The sequence below is a fragment of the Nerophis lumbriciformis genome, linkage group LG18 (assembly GCF_033978685.3).
Source record: "Nerophis lumbriciformis linkage group LG18, RoL_Nlum_v2.1, whole genome shotgun sequence".
Classification (NCBI taxonomy): Eukaryota; Metazoa; Chordata; class Actinopteri; order Syngnathiformes; family Syngnathidae; genus Nerophis; species Nerophis lumbriciformis.
The window spans coordinates 41297501-41316189 of NC_084565.2; the positions used below are offsets into that span (position 1 = coordinate 41297501).

The 18689-nt window shown below is 42.5% G+C and overlaps 1 protein-coding gene across 1 annotated transcript in view; it reads left to right on the forward strand.

Annotated features, from left to right (window-relative positions):
* The window catches only part of LOC133617982 (uncharacterized), a 22542-nt gene extending 4331 nt beyond the window's left edge, over nucleotides 1–18211 (forward strand). The window contains exons 4-5 of the mRNA XM_061978421.2: nucleotides 17619–17755; nucleotides 17819–18211. Coding sequence (XP_061834405.2) covers nucleotides 17619–17755; nucleotides 17819–18172 — 491 coding nt within the window. The 3' untranslated portion in view covers nucleotides 18173–18211. The remainder of the gene's footprint in view (nucleotides 1–17618; nucleotides 17756–17818) is intronic.
* The last annotated feature ends 478 nt before the right edge of the window (nucleotides 18212–18689 follow it).

An 18689-nucleotide genomic window follows, 5' to 3' on the forward strand; every position in this document is an offset into this window, starting at 1 on the left:
AAACTGCACTCGCATGACAGTGTCTGATTGGTTGGCCAAGTAGAATGTCTTCATTCCAGTATTTCATACACAAGGTCCACTTGTATACCCTAAAAAAAAGACAAGAACCATTTTAAATTAAAGCTGCAAGCAGCATTGGTCGGGCCCGCGTATTTGGCAGGTGCTAGTCCTAAGTGTCCCAATACTATTGTCCAGTTTTAGTCCTAAGTGTCCCAATACTTTTAGCCAGTGTAGGTGTCCCAATACTTTTGTCCAGTGGTAGTCCTAAGCAGGCCCGGCCCTAATCAATCTGGCGCCCTAGGCAAGATTTTAGGTGCCCCCCCCCCACATCAGCAGTGAAGTGTATATACTCACAAGAACCCGAATAGCTTTGTCTTTGACCTTTTTTTTTTTTACTTACAACTATACCTAATATATAAAGGGGTGGAAAAGTGACTATTACCTGCAGGGCAAACATTAGCTAACCAGAAGGCAATAACAATGTAAACAAAAAACACCTGCTTAAAAGATCTAATACAAATGTCCCTGAGGAATGTAAGGCGGGAGTACTGTAATTACCTAACGTTATATTATTATTTTCCATAACAATTTAGCCCCCTCCACAATATTAACCCGACGTTAAAACAGAACTAGCTATTTATTGATTAGCAATTGCCGAGTCATGTAACATTAGCTTAATGCTAAAAAGCCAGGTTACTATCACATTCTGTAACAGACAAATAATTTCATGTAGGCTAACGTTACCTACCTGCTACCTCTGTCTTTTCTCGTTTCTCCTCTTCTTTTCTCTTTTTTCTTCCCTGGGCACCTGACAGTTTTGGCCGTTTTGACATCTTGTGTTGATTTTTTGATGTGGTGACGTCCAAAAAGAGTCATGATACGGGAAGGGAGGGGGCGCACCGTGCGGGGGGAGGAGGGGGGGGCGTAATGTTGTAACAAATAATATTTCTATTAAATAGGCTTTACTTTGCATTTTAATTAACGTGAGATTATTTTTTGTATTTAGAAATAATAGTAACAACTTTTTTCTTTTTTTTTTTCCTCCAACATTTGTGGCACTGGCATGGCGCCCCCTGATGGACGGCGCCCTTAGTGCAGTGCTTCCTGCTTTTAAGCAGCCATCTTAAAAAAACAGCAGCGCAGCGGGTCTTTGAGGGGTCATAAAATCAAAACCGGAGCAGTTATTAAAACGCCCATCTAGACTTTTAATCACAAGGGTTTAATCTCTCTCCTGTGTTAGTTTGAAGCCGAAACGACAAACGCGCTCAGAGGAGATAGATTTTGAAGGAAGGTGACCGGTTTTTACAAATATTTTGTTTTGAAGGGGGAATAGCAAACTTCCTGTTGATTTTTGCTGGGGGATGTCAATTTATGAAATGTCTAAGTGAGACCTACATATAGGTTTTTGTTTCATGTCTCTATGACCTTCCCAGTGGGAGTTACAGGCAGTTTTGTCAGTTTTTTCAACCGAGGAGCAGTTTTTTGTGCGTTTCATTAAAACATTTTGAGATTTGGGATTAGGTTTTTTTATTAGATCACAATTTTTGCCAGTCCTGATGTGTGCGTTCAGTTTGGTGAGTTCTGAAGCATGTTAAGGGGGTCAAATTACAGCTCAAAGAGGCAAAAGTGACTGTTTTTAGTACTTTTTTGTCTTGAAGGGGGAATTGCCAACTTCCTGTTGATTTTAGCCCGATAATGTACTATTATGAAATGTAGGTCTAAGTCAGACCTACATAGAGGTTAAAAAGGCAATTTTCGCAGGTCCTGATGTGTGGGTCAAATATGGTGAGTTTTGAAGCATGTTAAGTGGGTCAAATTACAGTTTAATGTGGCGGCGGAAGAATAAAGAATTAAAGCTGCAAGCAGCGTTGGTCGGGCCCGCGTATTTGGCAGGTGCTAGTCCTAAGTGTCCCAATACTTTTGTCTACTTGTAGTCTGAAGTGTCCCAATACTTTTGTCTAGTGTACCTACCTTGTCTGCATTGTGTGGGCACGTTGGTGCTTCCTGCTTTTAAGCAGCCATCTTAAAAAAACAGCAGCGCAGCAGCATCAGCTGCTTTGAAGGGTCATAAAATCAAAACCGGAGCAGTTATTAAAACGCCCATCTATACTTTTAATCACAAGGGTTTAATCTCTCTCCTGTGTTAGTTTGAAGCCGAAACGACAAACGCGCTCAGAGGAGATAGATTTTGAAGGAAGGTGACCGGTTTTTACAAAAGTGTTGTTTTGAAGGGGGAATAGCAAACTTCCTGTTGATTTTTGCTGGGGGTTGTCAATTTATGAAATGTAGGTCTAAGTGAGACCTACATATAGGTTTTTGTTTCATGTCTCTCCGACCTTCCCAGTGGGAGTTACAGGCAGTTTTGTCAGTTTTTTCATCCGAGGAGCAGTTTTTTGTGTGTTTTATTAAAAAATTGCGCTAGAGCACAATTTTGAGATTTGGGCTTAGGTTTTTTTTTTATTAGATCACAATTTTTGCCAGTCCTGATGTGTGCGTTCAGTTTGGTGAGTTCTGAAGCATGTTAAGGGGGTCAAATTACAGCTCAAAGAGGCAAAAGTGACTGTTTTTAGTACTTTTTTGTCTTGAAGGGGGAATTGCCAACTTCCTGTTGATTTTAGCCCGAGAATGTACTATTATGAAATGTAGGTCTAAGTCAGACTTACATAGAGGTTAAAAAGGCAATTTTCGCAGGTCCTGATGTGTGGGTCAAATATGGTGAGTTTTGAAGCATGTTAAGTGGGTCAAATTACAGTTTAATGTGGCGGCGGAAGAATAAAGAATAAAGAATTAAAGCTGCAAGCAGTGTTGGTCGGGCCCGCGTATTTGGCAGGTGCTAGTCCTAAGTGTCCCAATACTTTTGTCTACTTTTAGTCAGAATTGTCCCAAGACTTTTGTCTAGTGTACCTACCTTGTCTGCATTGTGTGGGCACGTTGGTGCTTCCTGCTTTTAAGCAGCCATCTTAAAAAAACAGCAGCGCAGCAGCATCAGTGCAGCGGGTCTTTGAAGGGTCATAAAATCAAAACGGGAGCAGTTATTAAAAAGCTGTTCTATACTTTTAATCACAAGGGTTTAATCTCTCTCCTGTGTTAGTTTGAAGCCGAAACGACAAACGCACTCAGAGGAGATAGATTTTGAAGGAAGGTGACCGGTTTTTACAAAAATGTTGTTTTGAAGGGGGAATAGCAAACTTCCTGTTGATTTTTGCTGGGGGTTGTCAATTTATGAAATGTAGGTCTACTGTTTCATGTCTCTCCGACCTTCCCAGTGGGAGTTACAGGCAGTTTTGTCAGTTTTTTCATCCGAGGAGCAGTTTTTTGTGCGTTTTATTAAAAAATTGCGCTAGAGCACAATTTTGAGATTTGGGGTTAGTTTTTTTTTTTATTAGATCACAATTTTTTGCCAGTCCTGATGTGTGCGTTCAGTTTGGTGAGTTCTGAAGCATGTTAAGGGGGTCAAATTACAGCTCAAAGAGGCAAAAGTGACTGTTTTTAGTACTTTTTTGTCTTAAAGGGGGAATTGCCAACTTCCTGTTGATTTTAGCCCGAGAATGTACTATTATGAAATGTAGGTCTAAGTCAGACCTACATAGAGGTTTTTGTTTCATGTCTCTCCGACATTCCTAGTGGGAGTTACAGGCAGTCTAGTTTCTTTTTTCCCTAGGGGGCGCTAGAGCGCAATTTTGAGTTTTGTGGTTCGGTTTTTTAAAAAAAAGGCAATTTTCGCAGGTCCTGATGTGTGGGTCAAATATGGTGAGTTTTGAAGCATGTTAAGTGGGTCAAATTACAGTTTAATGTGGCGGCGGAAGAATAAAGAATAAAGAATTAAAGCTGCAAGCAGCATTGGTCGGGCCCGCGTATTTGGCAGGTGCTAGTCCTAAGTGTCCCAATACTTTTGTCTACTTTTAGTCTGAAGTGTCCCAAGACTTTTGTCTAGTGTACCTACCTTGTCTGCATTGTGTGGGCACGTTGGTGCTTCCTGCTTTTAAGCAGCCATCTTAAAAAAACAGCAGCGCAGCAGCATCAGCTGCTTTGAAGGGTCATAAAATCAAAACCGGAGCAGGTATTAAAAAGCTGTTCTATACTTTTATACACAAGGGTTCAATCTCTCTCCTGTGTTAGTTTGAAGCCTAAACGACAAACGCGCTCAGAGGAGATAGATTTTGAAGGAAGGTGACCGGTTTTTACAAAAATGTTGTTTTGAAGGGGGAATAGCAAACTTCCTGTTGATTTTTGCTGGGGGATGTCAATTTATGAAATGTAGGTCTAAGTGAGACCTACATATAGGTTTTTGTTTCATGTCTCTCCGACCTTCCCAGTGGGAGTTACAGGCAGTTTTTTCATCCGAGGAGCAGTTTTTTGTGCGTTTTATTAAAAAATTTTGAGATTTGGGGTTAGGTTTTTTTTTATTAGATCACAATTTTTGCCAGTCCTGATGTGTGCGTTCAGTTTGGTGAGTTCTGAAGCATGTTAAGGGGGTCAAATTACAGCTCAAAGAGGCAAAAGTGACTTGTTTTTAGTACTTTTTTGTCTCGAAGGGGGAATTGCCAACTTCCTGTTGATTTTAGCCCGAGAATGTACTATTATGAAATGTAGGTCTAAGTCAGACCTACATAGAGGTTTTTGTTTCATGTCTCTCCGACATTCCTAGTGGGAGTTACAGGCAGTCTAGTTTTTTTTTCCTAGGGGGTGCTAGAGCGCAATTTTGAGTTTTGTGGTTCGTTTTTTTTTTAAAAGGCAATTTTCGCAGGTCCTGATGTGTGGGTCAAATATGGTGAGTTTTGAAGCATGTTAAGTGGGTCAAATTACAGTTTAATGTGGCGGCGGAAGAATAAAGAATTAAAGCTGCAAGCAGCATTGGTCGGGCCCGCGTATTTGGCAGGTGCTAGTCCTAAGTGTCCCAATACTTTTGTCCAGTTTTAGTGCTCAGTGTCCCAAGACTTTTGTCTAGTGTACCTACCTTGTCTGCATTGTGTGGGCACGTTGGTGCTTCCTGCTTTTAAGCAGCCATCTTAAAAAAACAGCAGCGCAGCAGCATCAGTGCAGCGGGTCTTTGAAGGGTCATAAAATCAAAACCGGAGCAGGTATTAAAAAGCTGTTCTATACTTTTATACACAAGGGTTCAATCTCTCTCCTGTGTTAGTTTGAAGCCTAAACGACAAACGCGCTCAGAGGAGATAGATTTTGAAGGAAGGTGACCGGTTTTTACAAAAATGTTGTTTTGAAGGGGGAATAGCAAACTTCCTGTTGATTTTTGCTGGGGGTTGTCAATTTATGAAATGTAGGTCTAAGTGAAACCTACATATAGGTCAGTGGGAGTTACAGGCAGTTTTGTCAGTTTTTTCATCCGAGGAGCAGTTTTTTGTGCGTTTTCTTAAAAAATTGCGCTAGAGCACAATTTTGAGATTTGGGGTTAGGTTTTTTTATTAGATCACAATTTTTGCCAGTCCTGATGTGTGCGTTCAGTTTGGTGAGTTCTGAAGCATGTTAAGGGGGTCAAATTACAGCTCAAAGAGGCAAAAGTGACTTGTTTTTAGTACTTTTTTGTCTTGAAGGGGGAATTGCCAACTTCCTGTTGATTTTAGCCCGAGAATGTACTATTATGAAATGTAGGTCTAAGTCAGACCTACATAGAGGTTAAAAAGGCAATTTTCGCAGGTCCTGATGTGTGGGTCAAATATGGTGAGTTTTGAAGCATGTTAAGTGGGTGAAATTACAGTTTAATGTGGCGGCGGAAGAATAAAGAATTAAAGCTGCAAGCAGCGTTGGTCGGGCCCGCGTATTTGGCAGGTGCTAGTCCTAAGTGTCCCAATACTTTTGTCTACTTGTAGTCTGAAGTGTCCCAAGACTTTTGTCTAGTGTACCTACCTTGTCTGCATTGTGTGGGCACGTTGGTGCTTCCTGCTTTTAAGCAGCCACATTAAAAAAAACAGCAGCGCAGCAGCATCAGCGCAGCGGGTCTTTGAAGGGTCATAAAATCAAAACCGGAGCAGTTATTAAAACGCCCATCTATACTTTTAATCACAAGGGTTTAATCTCTCTCCTGTGTTAGTTTGAAGCCGAAACGACAAACGCGCTCAGAGGAGATAGATTTTGAAGAAAGGTGACCGGTTTTTACAAATATTTTGTTTTGAAGGGGGAATAGCAAACTTCCTGTTGATTTTTGCTGGGGGATGTCAATTTATGAAATGTAGGTCTAAGTGAGACCTACATATAGGTTTTTGTTTAATGTCTCTCCGACCTTCCCAGTGGGAGTTACAGGCAGTTTTGTCAGTTTTTTCATCCGAGGAGCAGTTTTTTGTGTGTTTTATTAAAACATTTTGAGATTTGGGGTTAGGTTTTTTTATTAGATCACAATTTTTGCCAGTCCTGATGTGTGCGTTCAGTTTGGTGAGTTCTGAAGCATGTTAAGGGGGTCCAATTACAGCTCAAAGAGGCAAAAGTGACTGTTTTTAGTACTTTTTTGTCTTGAAGGGGGAATTGCCAACTTCCTGTTGATTTTAGCCCGAGAATGTACTATTATGAAATGTAGGTCTAAGTCAGACCTACATAGAGGTTTTTGTTTCATGTCTCTCCGACCTTCCTAGTGGGAGTTACAGGCAGTCTAGTTTCTTTTTTCCCTAGGGGGCGCTAGAGCGCAATTTTGAGTTTTGTGGTTCGTTTTTTTTTTAAAAAGGCAATTTTCGCAGGTCCTGATGTGTGGGTCAAATATGGTGAGTTTTGAAGCATGTTAAGTGGGTCAAATTACAGTTTAATGTGGCGGCGGAAGAATAAAGAATAAAGAATTAAAGCTGCAAGCAGCATTGGTCGGGCCCGCGTATTTGGCAGGTGCTAGTCCTAAGTGTCCCAATACTTTTGTCCAGTGATAGTCCTAAGTGTCCCAATACTTTTGTGTACTTGTAGTCTGAAGTGTCCCAATACTTTTGTCTAGTGTACCTACCTTGTCTGCATTGTGTGGGCACGTTGGTGCTTCCTGCTTTTAAGCAGCCACCTTAAAAAAACAGCAGCGCAGCAGCATCAGCGCAGCGGGTCTTTGAAGGGTCATAAAATCAAAACCGGAGCAGTTATTAAAACGCCCATCTATACTTTTAATCACAAGGGTGATTAGTTTGAAGCCGAAACGACAAACGCGCTCAGAGGAGATAGATTTTGAAGAAAGGTGACCGGTTTTTACAAATATTTTGTTTTGAAGGGGGAATAGCAAACTTCCTGTTGATTTTTGCTGGGGGTTGTCAATTTATGAAATGTAGGTCTAAGTGAGACCTACATATAGGTTTTTGTTTCATGTCTCTCCGACCTTCCCAGTGGGAGTTACAGGCAGTTTTGTCAGTTTTTTCATCCGAGGAGCAGTTTTTTGTGCGTTTTATTAAAAAATTGCGCTAGAGCACAATTTTGAGATTTGGGGTTAGTTTGTTTTTTTATTAGATCACAATTTTTTGCCAGTCCTGATGTGTGCGTTCAGTTTGGTGAGTTCTGAAGCATGTTAAGGGGGTCAAATTACAGCTCAAAGAGGCAAAAGTGACTGTTTTTAGTACTTTTTTGTCTTGAAGGGGGAATTGCCAACTTCCTGTTGATTTTAGCCCGAGAATGTACTATTATGAAATGTAGGTCTAAGTCAGACCTACATAGAGGTTTTTGTTTCATGTCTCTCCGACCTTCCTAGTGGGAGTTACAGGCAGTCTAGTTTGTTTTTTCCCTAGGGGGCGCTAGAGCGCAATTTTGAGTTTTGTGGTTCGTTTTTTTTTTAAAAAAAGGCAATTTTCGCAGGTCCTGATGTGTGGGTCAAATATGGTGAGTTTTGAAGCATGTTAAGTGGGTCAAATTACAGTTTAATGTGGCGGCGGAAGAATAAAGAATTAAAGCTGCAAGCAGCGTTGGTCGGGCCCGCGTATTTGGCAGGTGCTAGTCTGAAGTGTCCCAATACTTTTGTGTAGTGTACCTACCTTGTCTGCATTGTGTGGGCACGTTGGTGCTTCCTGCTTTTAAGCAGCCATCTTAAAAAAAACAGCAGCGCAGCAGCATCAGCTGCTTTGAAGGGTCATAAAATCAAAACCGGAGCAGTTATTAAAACGCCCATCTATACTTTTAATCACAAGGGTTTAATCTCTCTCCTGTGTTAGTTTGAAGCCGAAACGACAAACGCGCTCAGAGGAGATAGATTTTGAAGGAAGGTGACCGGTTTTTACAAAAATGTTGTTTTGAAGGGGGAATAGCAAACTTCCTGTTGATTTTTGCTGGGGGTTGTCAATTTATGAAATGTAGGTCTAAGTGAGACCTACATATAGGTTTTTGTTTCATGTCTCTCCGACCTTCCCAGTGGGAGTTACAGGCAGTTTTGTCAGTTTTTTTCATCCGAGGAGCAGTTTTTTGTGCGTTTTATTAAAAAATTGCGCTAGAGCACAATTTTGAGATTTGGGGTTAGTTTTTTTTTTTATTAGATCACAATTTTTTGCCAGTCCTGATGTGTGCGTTCAGTTTGGTGAGTTTTGAAGCATGTTAAGGGGGTCAAATTACAGCTCAAAGAGGCAAAAGTGACTGTTTTTAGTACTTTTTTGTCTTGAAGGGGGAATTGCCAACTTCCTGTTGATTTTAGCCCGAGAATGTACTATTATGAAATGTAGGTCTAAATCAGACCTACATAGAGGTTTTTGTTTCATGTCTCTCCGACCTTCCTAGTGGGAGTTACAGGCAGTCTAGTTTTTTTTTCTTCCTAGGGGGCGCTAGAGCGCAATTTTGAGTTTTGTGGTTCGGTTTTTTTTTTAAAAAAAGGCAATTTTCGCAGGTCCTGATGTGTGGGTCAAATATGGTGAGTTTTGAAGCATGTTAAGTGGGTCAAATTACAGTTTGTTGTGGCGGCGGAAGAATAAAGAATAAAGAATAAAACCTTAGAAATTCAATAGGTCCTTATGTCCCATTGCATAAGGACTCCCTTTGGGAGTCCTTATGCAATGGGCCATGCGGGCCCTAGTAAAAGTGTACATACACTTGTACAGAACATCATGTCATGGCTGTCTTGAGTTTCCAATCATTTCCACAACTCTTATATTTGTGTGATGTAGTGATTGGAGCACATACTTGTTGGTCACAAAAAACATTCATGAAGTTTGCTTCTTTGATGAATTTATTATGGGTCTACTGAAAATGTGCTTGGTCAAAAGTATACATACAGCAATGTTAATATTTGCTTACATGTCCCTTGGCAAGTTTACCTGCAATAAGGCACTTTTGGTAGCCATCCACAAGCTTCTGCTTGACCACTTGACCACAAAATTGCTGCAGTTCAGCTAAATGTGTTGCTTTTCTGACATGGACTTGTTTCTTCAGCATTGTCCACACCTTTAAGTCGTGACTTTGGGTAGGCCATTCTAAAACCTTCATTCTAGCCCAGGGGTCTGCAACAAAGAGCCGCATGTGGCTCTTTGATCACTCTGATGCGGCTCAGCTGCATACTTGCCGACCCTCCCGATTTCCCCGGGAGACTTCCGGATTTCGGTGCCTCACGCAGAAAACTCCCGGGATTAATATTCTCTGATTTTCACCCTAACAATAATAATAATAAGGGCGTGCCATGATGGTACAACATTTGGCACCCTCCACAATCTGTTCAGACAGCGTGCCAGCCCAGCTTTTTATTATATGCATCTTCTACTTGCACACGTACGTGACAGCAAGGCATACTTGGTCAACAGCCACACAGGTTACACTGACGGTGGCCATATAAAACAACTTTAACACTCTTACTAATAATGCGCCACACTTTGAACCAAAACCAAACAAGAATGACAAACACATTTCGGGAGAACATCTGCACCTTAACACAGTGGTTCTCAAACTTTTTTTTGTCATCCCCCACTTTGGACAAGGGGGAGTTTTCAAGCCCCACCTGCCCCCATCGCCCCAACAGAGCGCTAATGCCAAGCTTTAACATTTTCAAATTTATTGAACATCAAGTTGTATACATTCGAACTCAATAACATAAAATAACATTAAGTTCAATAATAAATAAAATAACTGTGCAGCTGTGGTATAACTTGCATCAAGTTCAATAATAAATAAAATAACTTCTATCAAGTTCAATAATAAATCAAAAAAAGTGTTATAACTTGCATCACGTTCAATAATAAATCAAATAAAAGTGTTATAACTTGCATCAAGTTCAATAATAAATCAAAAAAAGTGTGATAACTTGCATTAAGTTCAATAATAAATCAAAAAAGTGTTACAACTTGCATCAAGTTCAATAATAAATCAAAAAGTGTTATAACTTGCATCACGTTCAATAATAAATCAAAAAAAGTGTTATAACTTGCATCAAGTTCAATAATAAATCAAATAACTTGCATCAAGTTCAATAATAAATTAAAAAAAGTGTTATAACTTGCATCAAGTTCAATAATAAATAAAACAAAAGTGTTATAACTTGCATCAAGTACAATAATAAAAAAAAAAGTGTTATAACTTGCATCAAGTTCAATAATAAATCAAATAAAAGTGTTATAACTTGCATCAAGTTCAATAATAAATCAAATAACTTGCATCAAGTTCAATAATAAATAAAAATAAGTGTTATAACTTGCATCAAGTTCAATAATAAATAAAACGAAAGTGTTATAACTTGCATCAAGTTCAATAATAAATCAAAAAAAGTGTTATAACTTGCATCAAGTTCAATAATAAATCAAATAAAAGTGTTATAACTTGCATCAAGTTCAATAATAAATCAAAAAAAGTGTGATAACTTGCATCAAGTTCAATAATAAATCAAAAAGTGTTATAACTTGCATCACGTTCAATAATAAATCAAAAAAAGTGTTATAACTTGCATCAAGTTCAATAATAAATCAAATAACTTGCATCAAGTTCAATAATAAATCAAAAAAAGTGTTATAACTTGCATCAAGTTCAATAATAAATAAAACGAAAGTGTTATAACTTGCATCAAGTTCAATAATAAATCAAAAAAAGTGTTATAACTTGCATCAAGTTCAATAATAAATCAAAAAAAGTGTTATAACTTGCATCAAGTTCAATAATAAATAAAACAAAAGTGTTATAACTTGCATCAAGTTCAATAATAAATCAAATAACTTGCATCAAGTTCAATAATAAATACAATAAAAGTGCCACCTTCCTCCCGTTCCTCGCGCCCCACCTGTCATGTCTCTATTCCCCACCAGTGGGGCGCGCCCCACACTTTGAGAAACGCTGCCTTAACACAACATAAACACAACAGAACAAATACCCAGAATCCCATGCAGCCCTGACTCTTCCGGGCTACATTATACACCCCTGCTACCACCGAACCCCTGCTCCCCCACACATCAACCCCTTCCTCCGTGCATCGGTTGAGGTGGGCGGGGTTTGGTAGCGGGGGTGTATAATGTAGCCCGGAAGAGTTAGAGCTGCATGGGATTCTGGGTATTTGTCCTGTTGTGTTTATGTTGTGTTACGGTGCAGATGTTCTCCCGAAATGTGTTTGTCATTCTTGTTTGGTGTGGGTTCACAGTGTGGCGCATTATTAGTAAGAGTGTTAAAGTTTTTTCATACCGCCACCGTCAGTGTAACCTGTGTGGTTGTTGACCAAGTATGCCTTGCTGTCATTTACGTGAGCAAGTAGAAGCCCCATACAACGTGTGGCTGAGCCGGCACGCTGGTTATGATGGACGCTGAAATACTGTACTATCACGGCACGTCCGAGTAAACAGTTGTCCTGAAATTCGTAGTCTGCCGGAAAAATCGGGAGGGTTGACAAGTATGTGGCTCCCATTATCTTCTTTAATTTGTGAAACTGGTCAAAATGGCTCTTTGAGTGGTAAAGGTTGCCGACCCCTGTTCTAGCCTGATTTAGCCATTCCTTTACCACTTTTGAGGTGTGTTTGGGGTCATTGTCCTGTTGGAACACCCAACTGCGCCCAAGACCCAACCTCCGGGCTGATGATTTTAGCTTGTCCTGAAGAATTTGGAGGTAATCCTCTTTTTTCATTGTCCCATTAAAAGCAGCAGTTCCATTGGCAGCAAAACAGGCCCAGAGCATAATACTACCACCACCATGCTTGACGGTAGACATGGTGTTCCTAGGATTAAAGGCCTCACCTCATAACAGAGAGAAGATGGCTCCCGTTTAGGACAAGCAACTCCCGGATGTAACTGGGGCAAGCGACAACAACAACGAGGAGGACGAGGAAGGACTGGACCTCTGGACCTCGATATTAAGAGTTAAGTTTCTACTCTTTCCAGTTCTAAATTGCCTTCAGGACAAAACATTGTGGTGTTTGGGGAGGACGGGTCAGGGAAAACTTCACTTCTGTCCAAGCTTCATGGAACCAAACACAACAAAAGAGGACGAGGACTGGAATATCAATACTTAAATGTCCATGATGAAGACCGAGGTGACATTACACGATCCTGGACAGGGACCTGTACCATTTACCTTTTCCCCTCCAAACATATTGCTGGGTATTGTCATACTTGCCAACCTTGAGCCCTCCGATTTCGGGAGGTGGGTGGGGGGGCGTGGTCGGGGGTGGGCCGGGGGACTACAAAGCGGAGAGAAGGCAGGATCTGCCCAAGTTCCAGACAACCTCTTTTTCTCCTTTTTCCACTGTTTTACGAACCTCTTTTTGAACTCTTAGAAATACTTGACTTTCAGTGAATTCTAGCTATATATATATATATATATATACATACATATTTTATTACATATATATATATATATATATATATATATATATATATATATATATAAAGAAATACTTGAATTTCAGTGTTCATTTATTTACACACATAACACTCATCTACTCATTGTTGAGTTAAGGGTTGAATTGGCCATCCTTGTTCTGTTCTCTGTCACTATTTCAGAACACACACATTATACAAATATACATTATAAAATCAATAAGAAAACGGGAACTCTAATTTGGGAGTCTGAATTAGGATCAGAAGTTCCTATATAAACATTGCACACTCACTTCGCCTTTTTGTATTGATTACTGCAGCTGTGCACTGGATTCAATCACAAATACAAACTACAACTCACAAACACTTTAGAGTTAGGCTCCACCATCAGAATGTGTACTTAAACTTATTAAAGATCACATGGATATTATTCAGTGAGTTGATTCACCAAAACTAACCTGTTATACAGGAGGAAAAAGCACACAGGACGTTTCAATTGTTCACAGACTGGTCGCTCTCATCAGAATGACAAGACACTTCCGGTCTGCAGGTGATAGCATTCAATTGGGAAGAAACGCCCTACTGCCCCCTACTGACCAATGTGAATACTGATAAATGTGGAATGACAGCTCCAAAAACAAATTCAAACCACAAAATAAAATAAATAAATCAACACAAAAATGTGACACATTATGGGTGGGTCACATATGCATGTACAGTAGATGGCAGTATTGTCCTGTTTAAAAGTGTCACAACATTGCTGTTTACGGCAATGTTGTGAACAGGCTGTCAACACGTCACTCAGGTCCGCATGGAGCTGGAGGGGGCGTGGCCTCCAGCTCCGCCTGAATTTCGGGAGATTTTTGGGAGAAATTTTGTCCCGGGAGGTTTTCGGGAGAGGCGTTGAATTTCGGGAGTCTCCCGGAAAATCCGGGAGGGTTCGCAAGTATGGGTATTGTGGCCAAACAGCTCAATTGTGACCACAGAACTTTCCTCCAGAAGGTCTTATCTTTGTCCATGTGATGTCAGATGAAACAAAAATGGAGCTGTTTGGCCACAATACCCAGCAATATGTTTGGAGGAGGAAAAGTGAGGCCTTTAATCCCAGGAACACCATTCCTACAGTCAAGCATAGTGGTGGTAGTATTATGCTCTGGGCCTGTTTTGCTGCCAATGGAACTGCTGCTTTAAATGGGACAATGAAAAAGGAGGATTACCTCCAAATTCTTCAGGACAAGCTAAAATCATCAGCCCGGAGGTTGGGTCTTGGGCGCAGTTGGGTGTTCCAACAGGACAATGACGTCAAAAGTGGTAAAGGAATGGCTAAATCAGGCTAGAATGAAGGTTTTAGAATGGCCTTCCCAAAGTCCTGTGTGGACAATGCTGAAGAAACAAGTCCATGTCAGAAAACCAAAAAATTTAGTTGATCTGCACCAATTTTGTCAAGAGGAGTGGTCAAAAATTCAAGCAGAAGCTTGTGGATGGCTACTGTTGCGTTTTGGACCAGTTGTTCCTCCCAAGGAATTCAAGTCACAAGTCGCTCCCAAGCTCTTTACGACACTTAAAGCTGAGTTGAAAAACCACCAGAGACAGAATAGGTATTTTGTAATATATTTGCAAAGCTTTGCAGATATACATTTGAGACCAGTCCAGCATAGAACATTCTATCGCCGCCAAACTGGTCTGTCTTTCCGACCCAAAACCCTCTCCCCTCTTCCCTCTCTCTAGTCAAAACAAATGCTTATTATCGCTCTCTCTAACATTCCTCATTCAAGGTTAAGCACACAGTTTTGCAGACAACCAAAAGACCACAATTGGAAGAACACGAGCTGTTTTCAAATATGACTATGAAATAAAAGTAGTAACACTTAAATTCGGATATATGTAAATATCTGCCTCCGACACTACCAAAAGCGCCTTATTGCAGGTAAACTTGCCAAGGGACATGTAAGCAAATATTAACATTGCTGTATGTATACTTTTGACACTCACATTTTCAGTAGAGCCATAATAAATTCATCAAAGAAGCAAACTTCATGAATGTTTTTTGTAACCAACAAGTATGTGCTCCAATCACTACATCACAAAAAAATAAGAGTTGTAGAAATGATTGGAAACTCAAGACAGCCATGACATGATGTTCTTTACAAGAGTATGTACACTTTGGACCACAACTGTATACATACATATATATACATACATTAGAGATGCGCGGATAGGCAATTATTTCATCCGCAACCGCATCACAAAAGTCGTCAACCATCCGCCATCCACCCGAACTAACATTTAATCAAAACCGCACCCGCCCGTTGTTATATATCTAATATAGACGATGCAAGGCATTAGTGAGGTTATAAAACTTTTGCCTGTTAAAGAAAGGAGACTGATCCAATGCAGCAGAGACATTCAATGTCACGGCCCAGACGCACACCAGTGCGCAATCATCTGGGAGCCGCGCTGAGCGCACCGCCAAGCGCGCTCGCGCCACTCAAAACTGCTGCAGGCAGCTGCGTTCTATCTTGTTTTAACATCCTGTGGCACTCTTCTGGGATCACGGCGGACGAAACTGCTCATGCTCAGGGTGTTTGTGGAGGTTCGGGGTTTTGCACAAATGTGATGCACCATGTTAGATGTCCCGGTTTTGTGACTGTCGGAGACATAAACAGCGTCGCAGCTCTTGCAAATCATGTAGCCAGCATTACTATCATCCTGATTTACAACCTCATAAAAACGAGTCCACGCTGAACTTTTCTGGCCTTTTTTCCCCTGGTCTTTAGTATTCCCTTTTTTGGTTTGTCGCGTACCACGTTTGCTGCCGGCGTTGCCATCTCTTTTTTTTTTTTCTTCTTCTGTTGTGGCATATGCTGCAGGTGCCTGCTCGTTTTTCGTATGTGGGTAACAACATTTAACTATGTATATATATTTCCCAATTGGTTTAACTGCCACCCGCCTGAATCTATTTAAAATCTAATTTTTTTTTATTTCAACCGCCCGACCCGACCCTAATTTTTTTTTATTTCAACCGCCCGACCCGCGGATAATCCGCGGACTCCGCGGTTGTGTCCGCAAACCGCGCATCTCTAACATACATACTAGAGATGCGCGGATAGGCAATTTATTTCATCCGCAACCGCGTCAGAAAGTCGTCAACCATCCGCCATCCACCCGATGTAATGTTTGATCAGAACTGCACCCGCCCGCCATCCGCCCGATCTAATATAGATGATGCAAGGCATTAGTGAGCCTGCCAACTACTCCGGTTTTCCCGTAATTCGTACGGTTTTCATCAACCTATTCCGGGTTTTTCATTAATTAAAAAAAAAAAAAAGGGTGAAAACTACGCGAATTGCACCTTGTGCAGACAAGATTTTTCGATCGGACACGGAGGAATTAGCGATGTAAAAGACCACGTTGGGACAAAAAAACACAAGTCTAATGCCGTTGCTAGCGATACAAGTGGAAAACTTTCAACGTTTTTCGTCGCCCAAACAGATTCTTTGGATGTGATAAATGCCGAAGTTTTATTTACGGAGGCAATAATTGAGCATGGACTTCCAATCGCACTGGCTGATCACATGGGACAGTTAAATGTTTGTAATGCAACCTTTAAAAATCATTACGCGGTGATCGCGGTCCCAAAAATAAACTTTTCTTGCATGATAATGTCCAGAAAAACTCACTTTATATTACTATAGAGTCCTTTTAACGAATGAGTTTGATGGTTTATCACAAACCTTAAATGAAAGAAGTCCTTTGTTCTCCTGCACCATGGCCTTGCTTCGTGTTTGGTGCGCAAGCTTTATAACCTCACTGAGGTTATAAAGCTTTTGCCTGTTAAAGAAAGGAGACTGATCCAATGCAGCACAGACTTTCGCGTGCCACGCTGTCACGACCCAGACGCACACCAGTGCGCAATCATATGGGAGCCGCGCTGAGCGCACCTCCAAGCGCGTCTCGCTGCCGGCGACGGCCGGGTATATGGGCCCGACGCTCCAGCGCCATCCATTTTCAGGGCTAGTTGATTCGGCAGGTGGGTTGTTACACACTCCTTAGCGGGTTCCGACTTCCATGGCCACCGTCCTGCTCTCTATATCAACCAGGGTGAGCCCCACCCCTTTCGTGAGCGCACTGCGCGCAGAGTGACCCCTGTTACGCGCCCCCGGCAACAGGGGTGGCGGGCAGGTAAGCTGCTTACCTGCTGCGTGTGACGCCGGCCGCGGCGAAGGCGGACGAGGCGGGGTGTCGGTGCGGTGGGCGCGGTAGTGACCCTGGACGTGCGTCGGGCCCTTCTCGCGGATCGCCTCAGCTACGGCTCCCGGTGGGGCCCTCTCGGGGGAAGGGGCCTCGGTCCCGGACCCCGGCGAGGCGTCCCTTCTCCGCTCCGTAAAAGTGTCCATCTCTTTTTTTTTTCTTCTTCTGTTGTGGCATATGCTGCAGGTGCCTGCTCGTTTTTCGTATGTGGGTAACAACATTTAACTATGTATATATATTTCCCAATTGGTTTAACTGCCACCCGCCTGAATCTATTTAAAATCTAATTTTTTTTTTATTTCAACCGCCCGACCCGACCCGCGGATAAAATCTAATTTTTTTTTATTTCAACCGCCCGACCCGCGGATAATCCGCGGACTCCGCGGTTGTGTCCGCAAACCGCGCATCTCTAACATGCTTATAGTCCAAGAGTGGCTAAAATATGTAAATATATTTATTTATTTTAAAATTTGGTGAGTTAAATGCCCTGGGAAAATCCAATATATTATTGTTTTACCGCCCAGTCCTACTGTAGTAGTCTTGACTTGCAAGACCGCAGTTGATGGTTGATCAACCACCTCCTCGTCATCCTGTCAACGGTTTATGTTCCTCACAAAACCATCAGAATCTGGGAGACTTAGACCTTAGTCCGGACGTTGAATGACTGATGACTTAAAGCCGGGTGTGTTGTGCAGGCAAAGGCAACCTGACGCCGTGTGCAGAGTTCAACTTTGCCAAGGACCCAGAGTCTGCGTACATTGTCCTGGAGGAGTTCCTCTGCCCGACCCGCGTGGCATCATGGGAATATTCCTGCAAGAACGCTCTGACGTGGGTAAGAGTTCCAAACCAAACTCACCCTTTTAAGTTCCTGATGATTTGTGTGGATCCTGCTCAGGAGTTCTTCGAGGAGCTGGTCAACCAGGACAGCCCCGCCGCCCGCTTCATGAAGACCATCACGTCCAGGTGCTGGGCCTACTCCAGAGAGGCCCTGAGGACCAGGAGGGACGCGTACTTCGGGCCTGGCTTCGTCTCCTACGACTCCTACGCCGTGGCGGCCTACGTGGACCCCAGCGTGGTGACGGAGAGCGTGGCGTGTCCCGTGCGCGTGGAGCTGCAGGGCGCCATGTGTCGCGGCATGATGGCACTGGACCTGGCGGGCCGGCTGAAGAAGCACAGCGTGACCGTGTTCACCCGGTGTGACAAGGACAAGATGGCCCGGCTGCTCATGGCGTCCCTCGGGCAGCCCTGATGCAGGGGAGACATGTTAGTGTGGCAAAGTACTTCAACTTACCTGTTAGAATACCCATCCATCCATCCATCTTCTTCCGCTTATCCAAGGTCGGGTCGCGGGGGCAGCAGCTTGAGCAGGGAAGCCCAGACTTCCCTCTCCCCAGCCACTTCGTCCAGCTCCTCCCGGGGGATCCCGAGGCGTTCCCAGGCCAGCCGGGAGACATAGTCTTCCCAGCGTGTCCTGGGTCTTCCCCGTGGCCTCCTACCGGTCGGACGTGCCAGAAACACCTTCCTAGGGAGGCGTTCGGGTGGCATCCTGACCAGATGCCCGAACCACCTCATCTGGCTCCTCTCCATGTGGAGGAGCAGCGGCTTTACTTTGAGCTCCTCCCGGATGGCAGAGCTTCTCACCCTATCTCTAAGGGAGAGCCCCGCCACTCGGCGGAGGAAACTCATTTCGGCCGCTTGTACCCGTGATCTTGTCCTTTCGGTCATAACCCAAAGCTCATGACCATAGGTGAGGATGGGAACGTAGA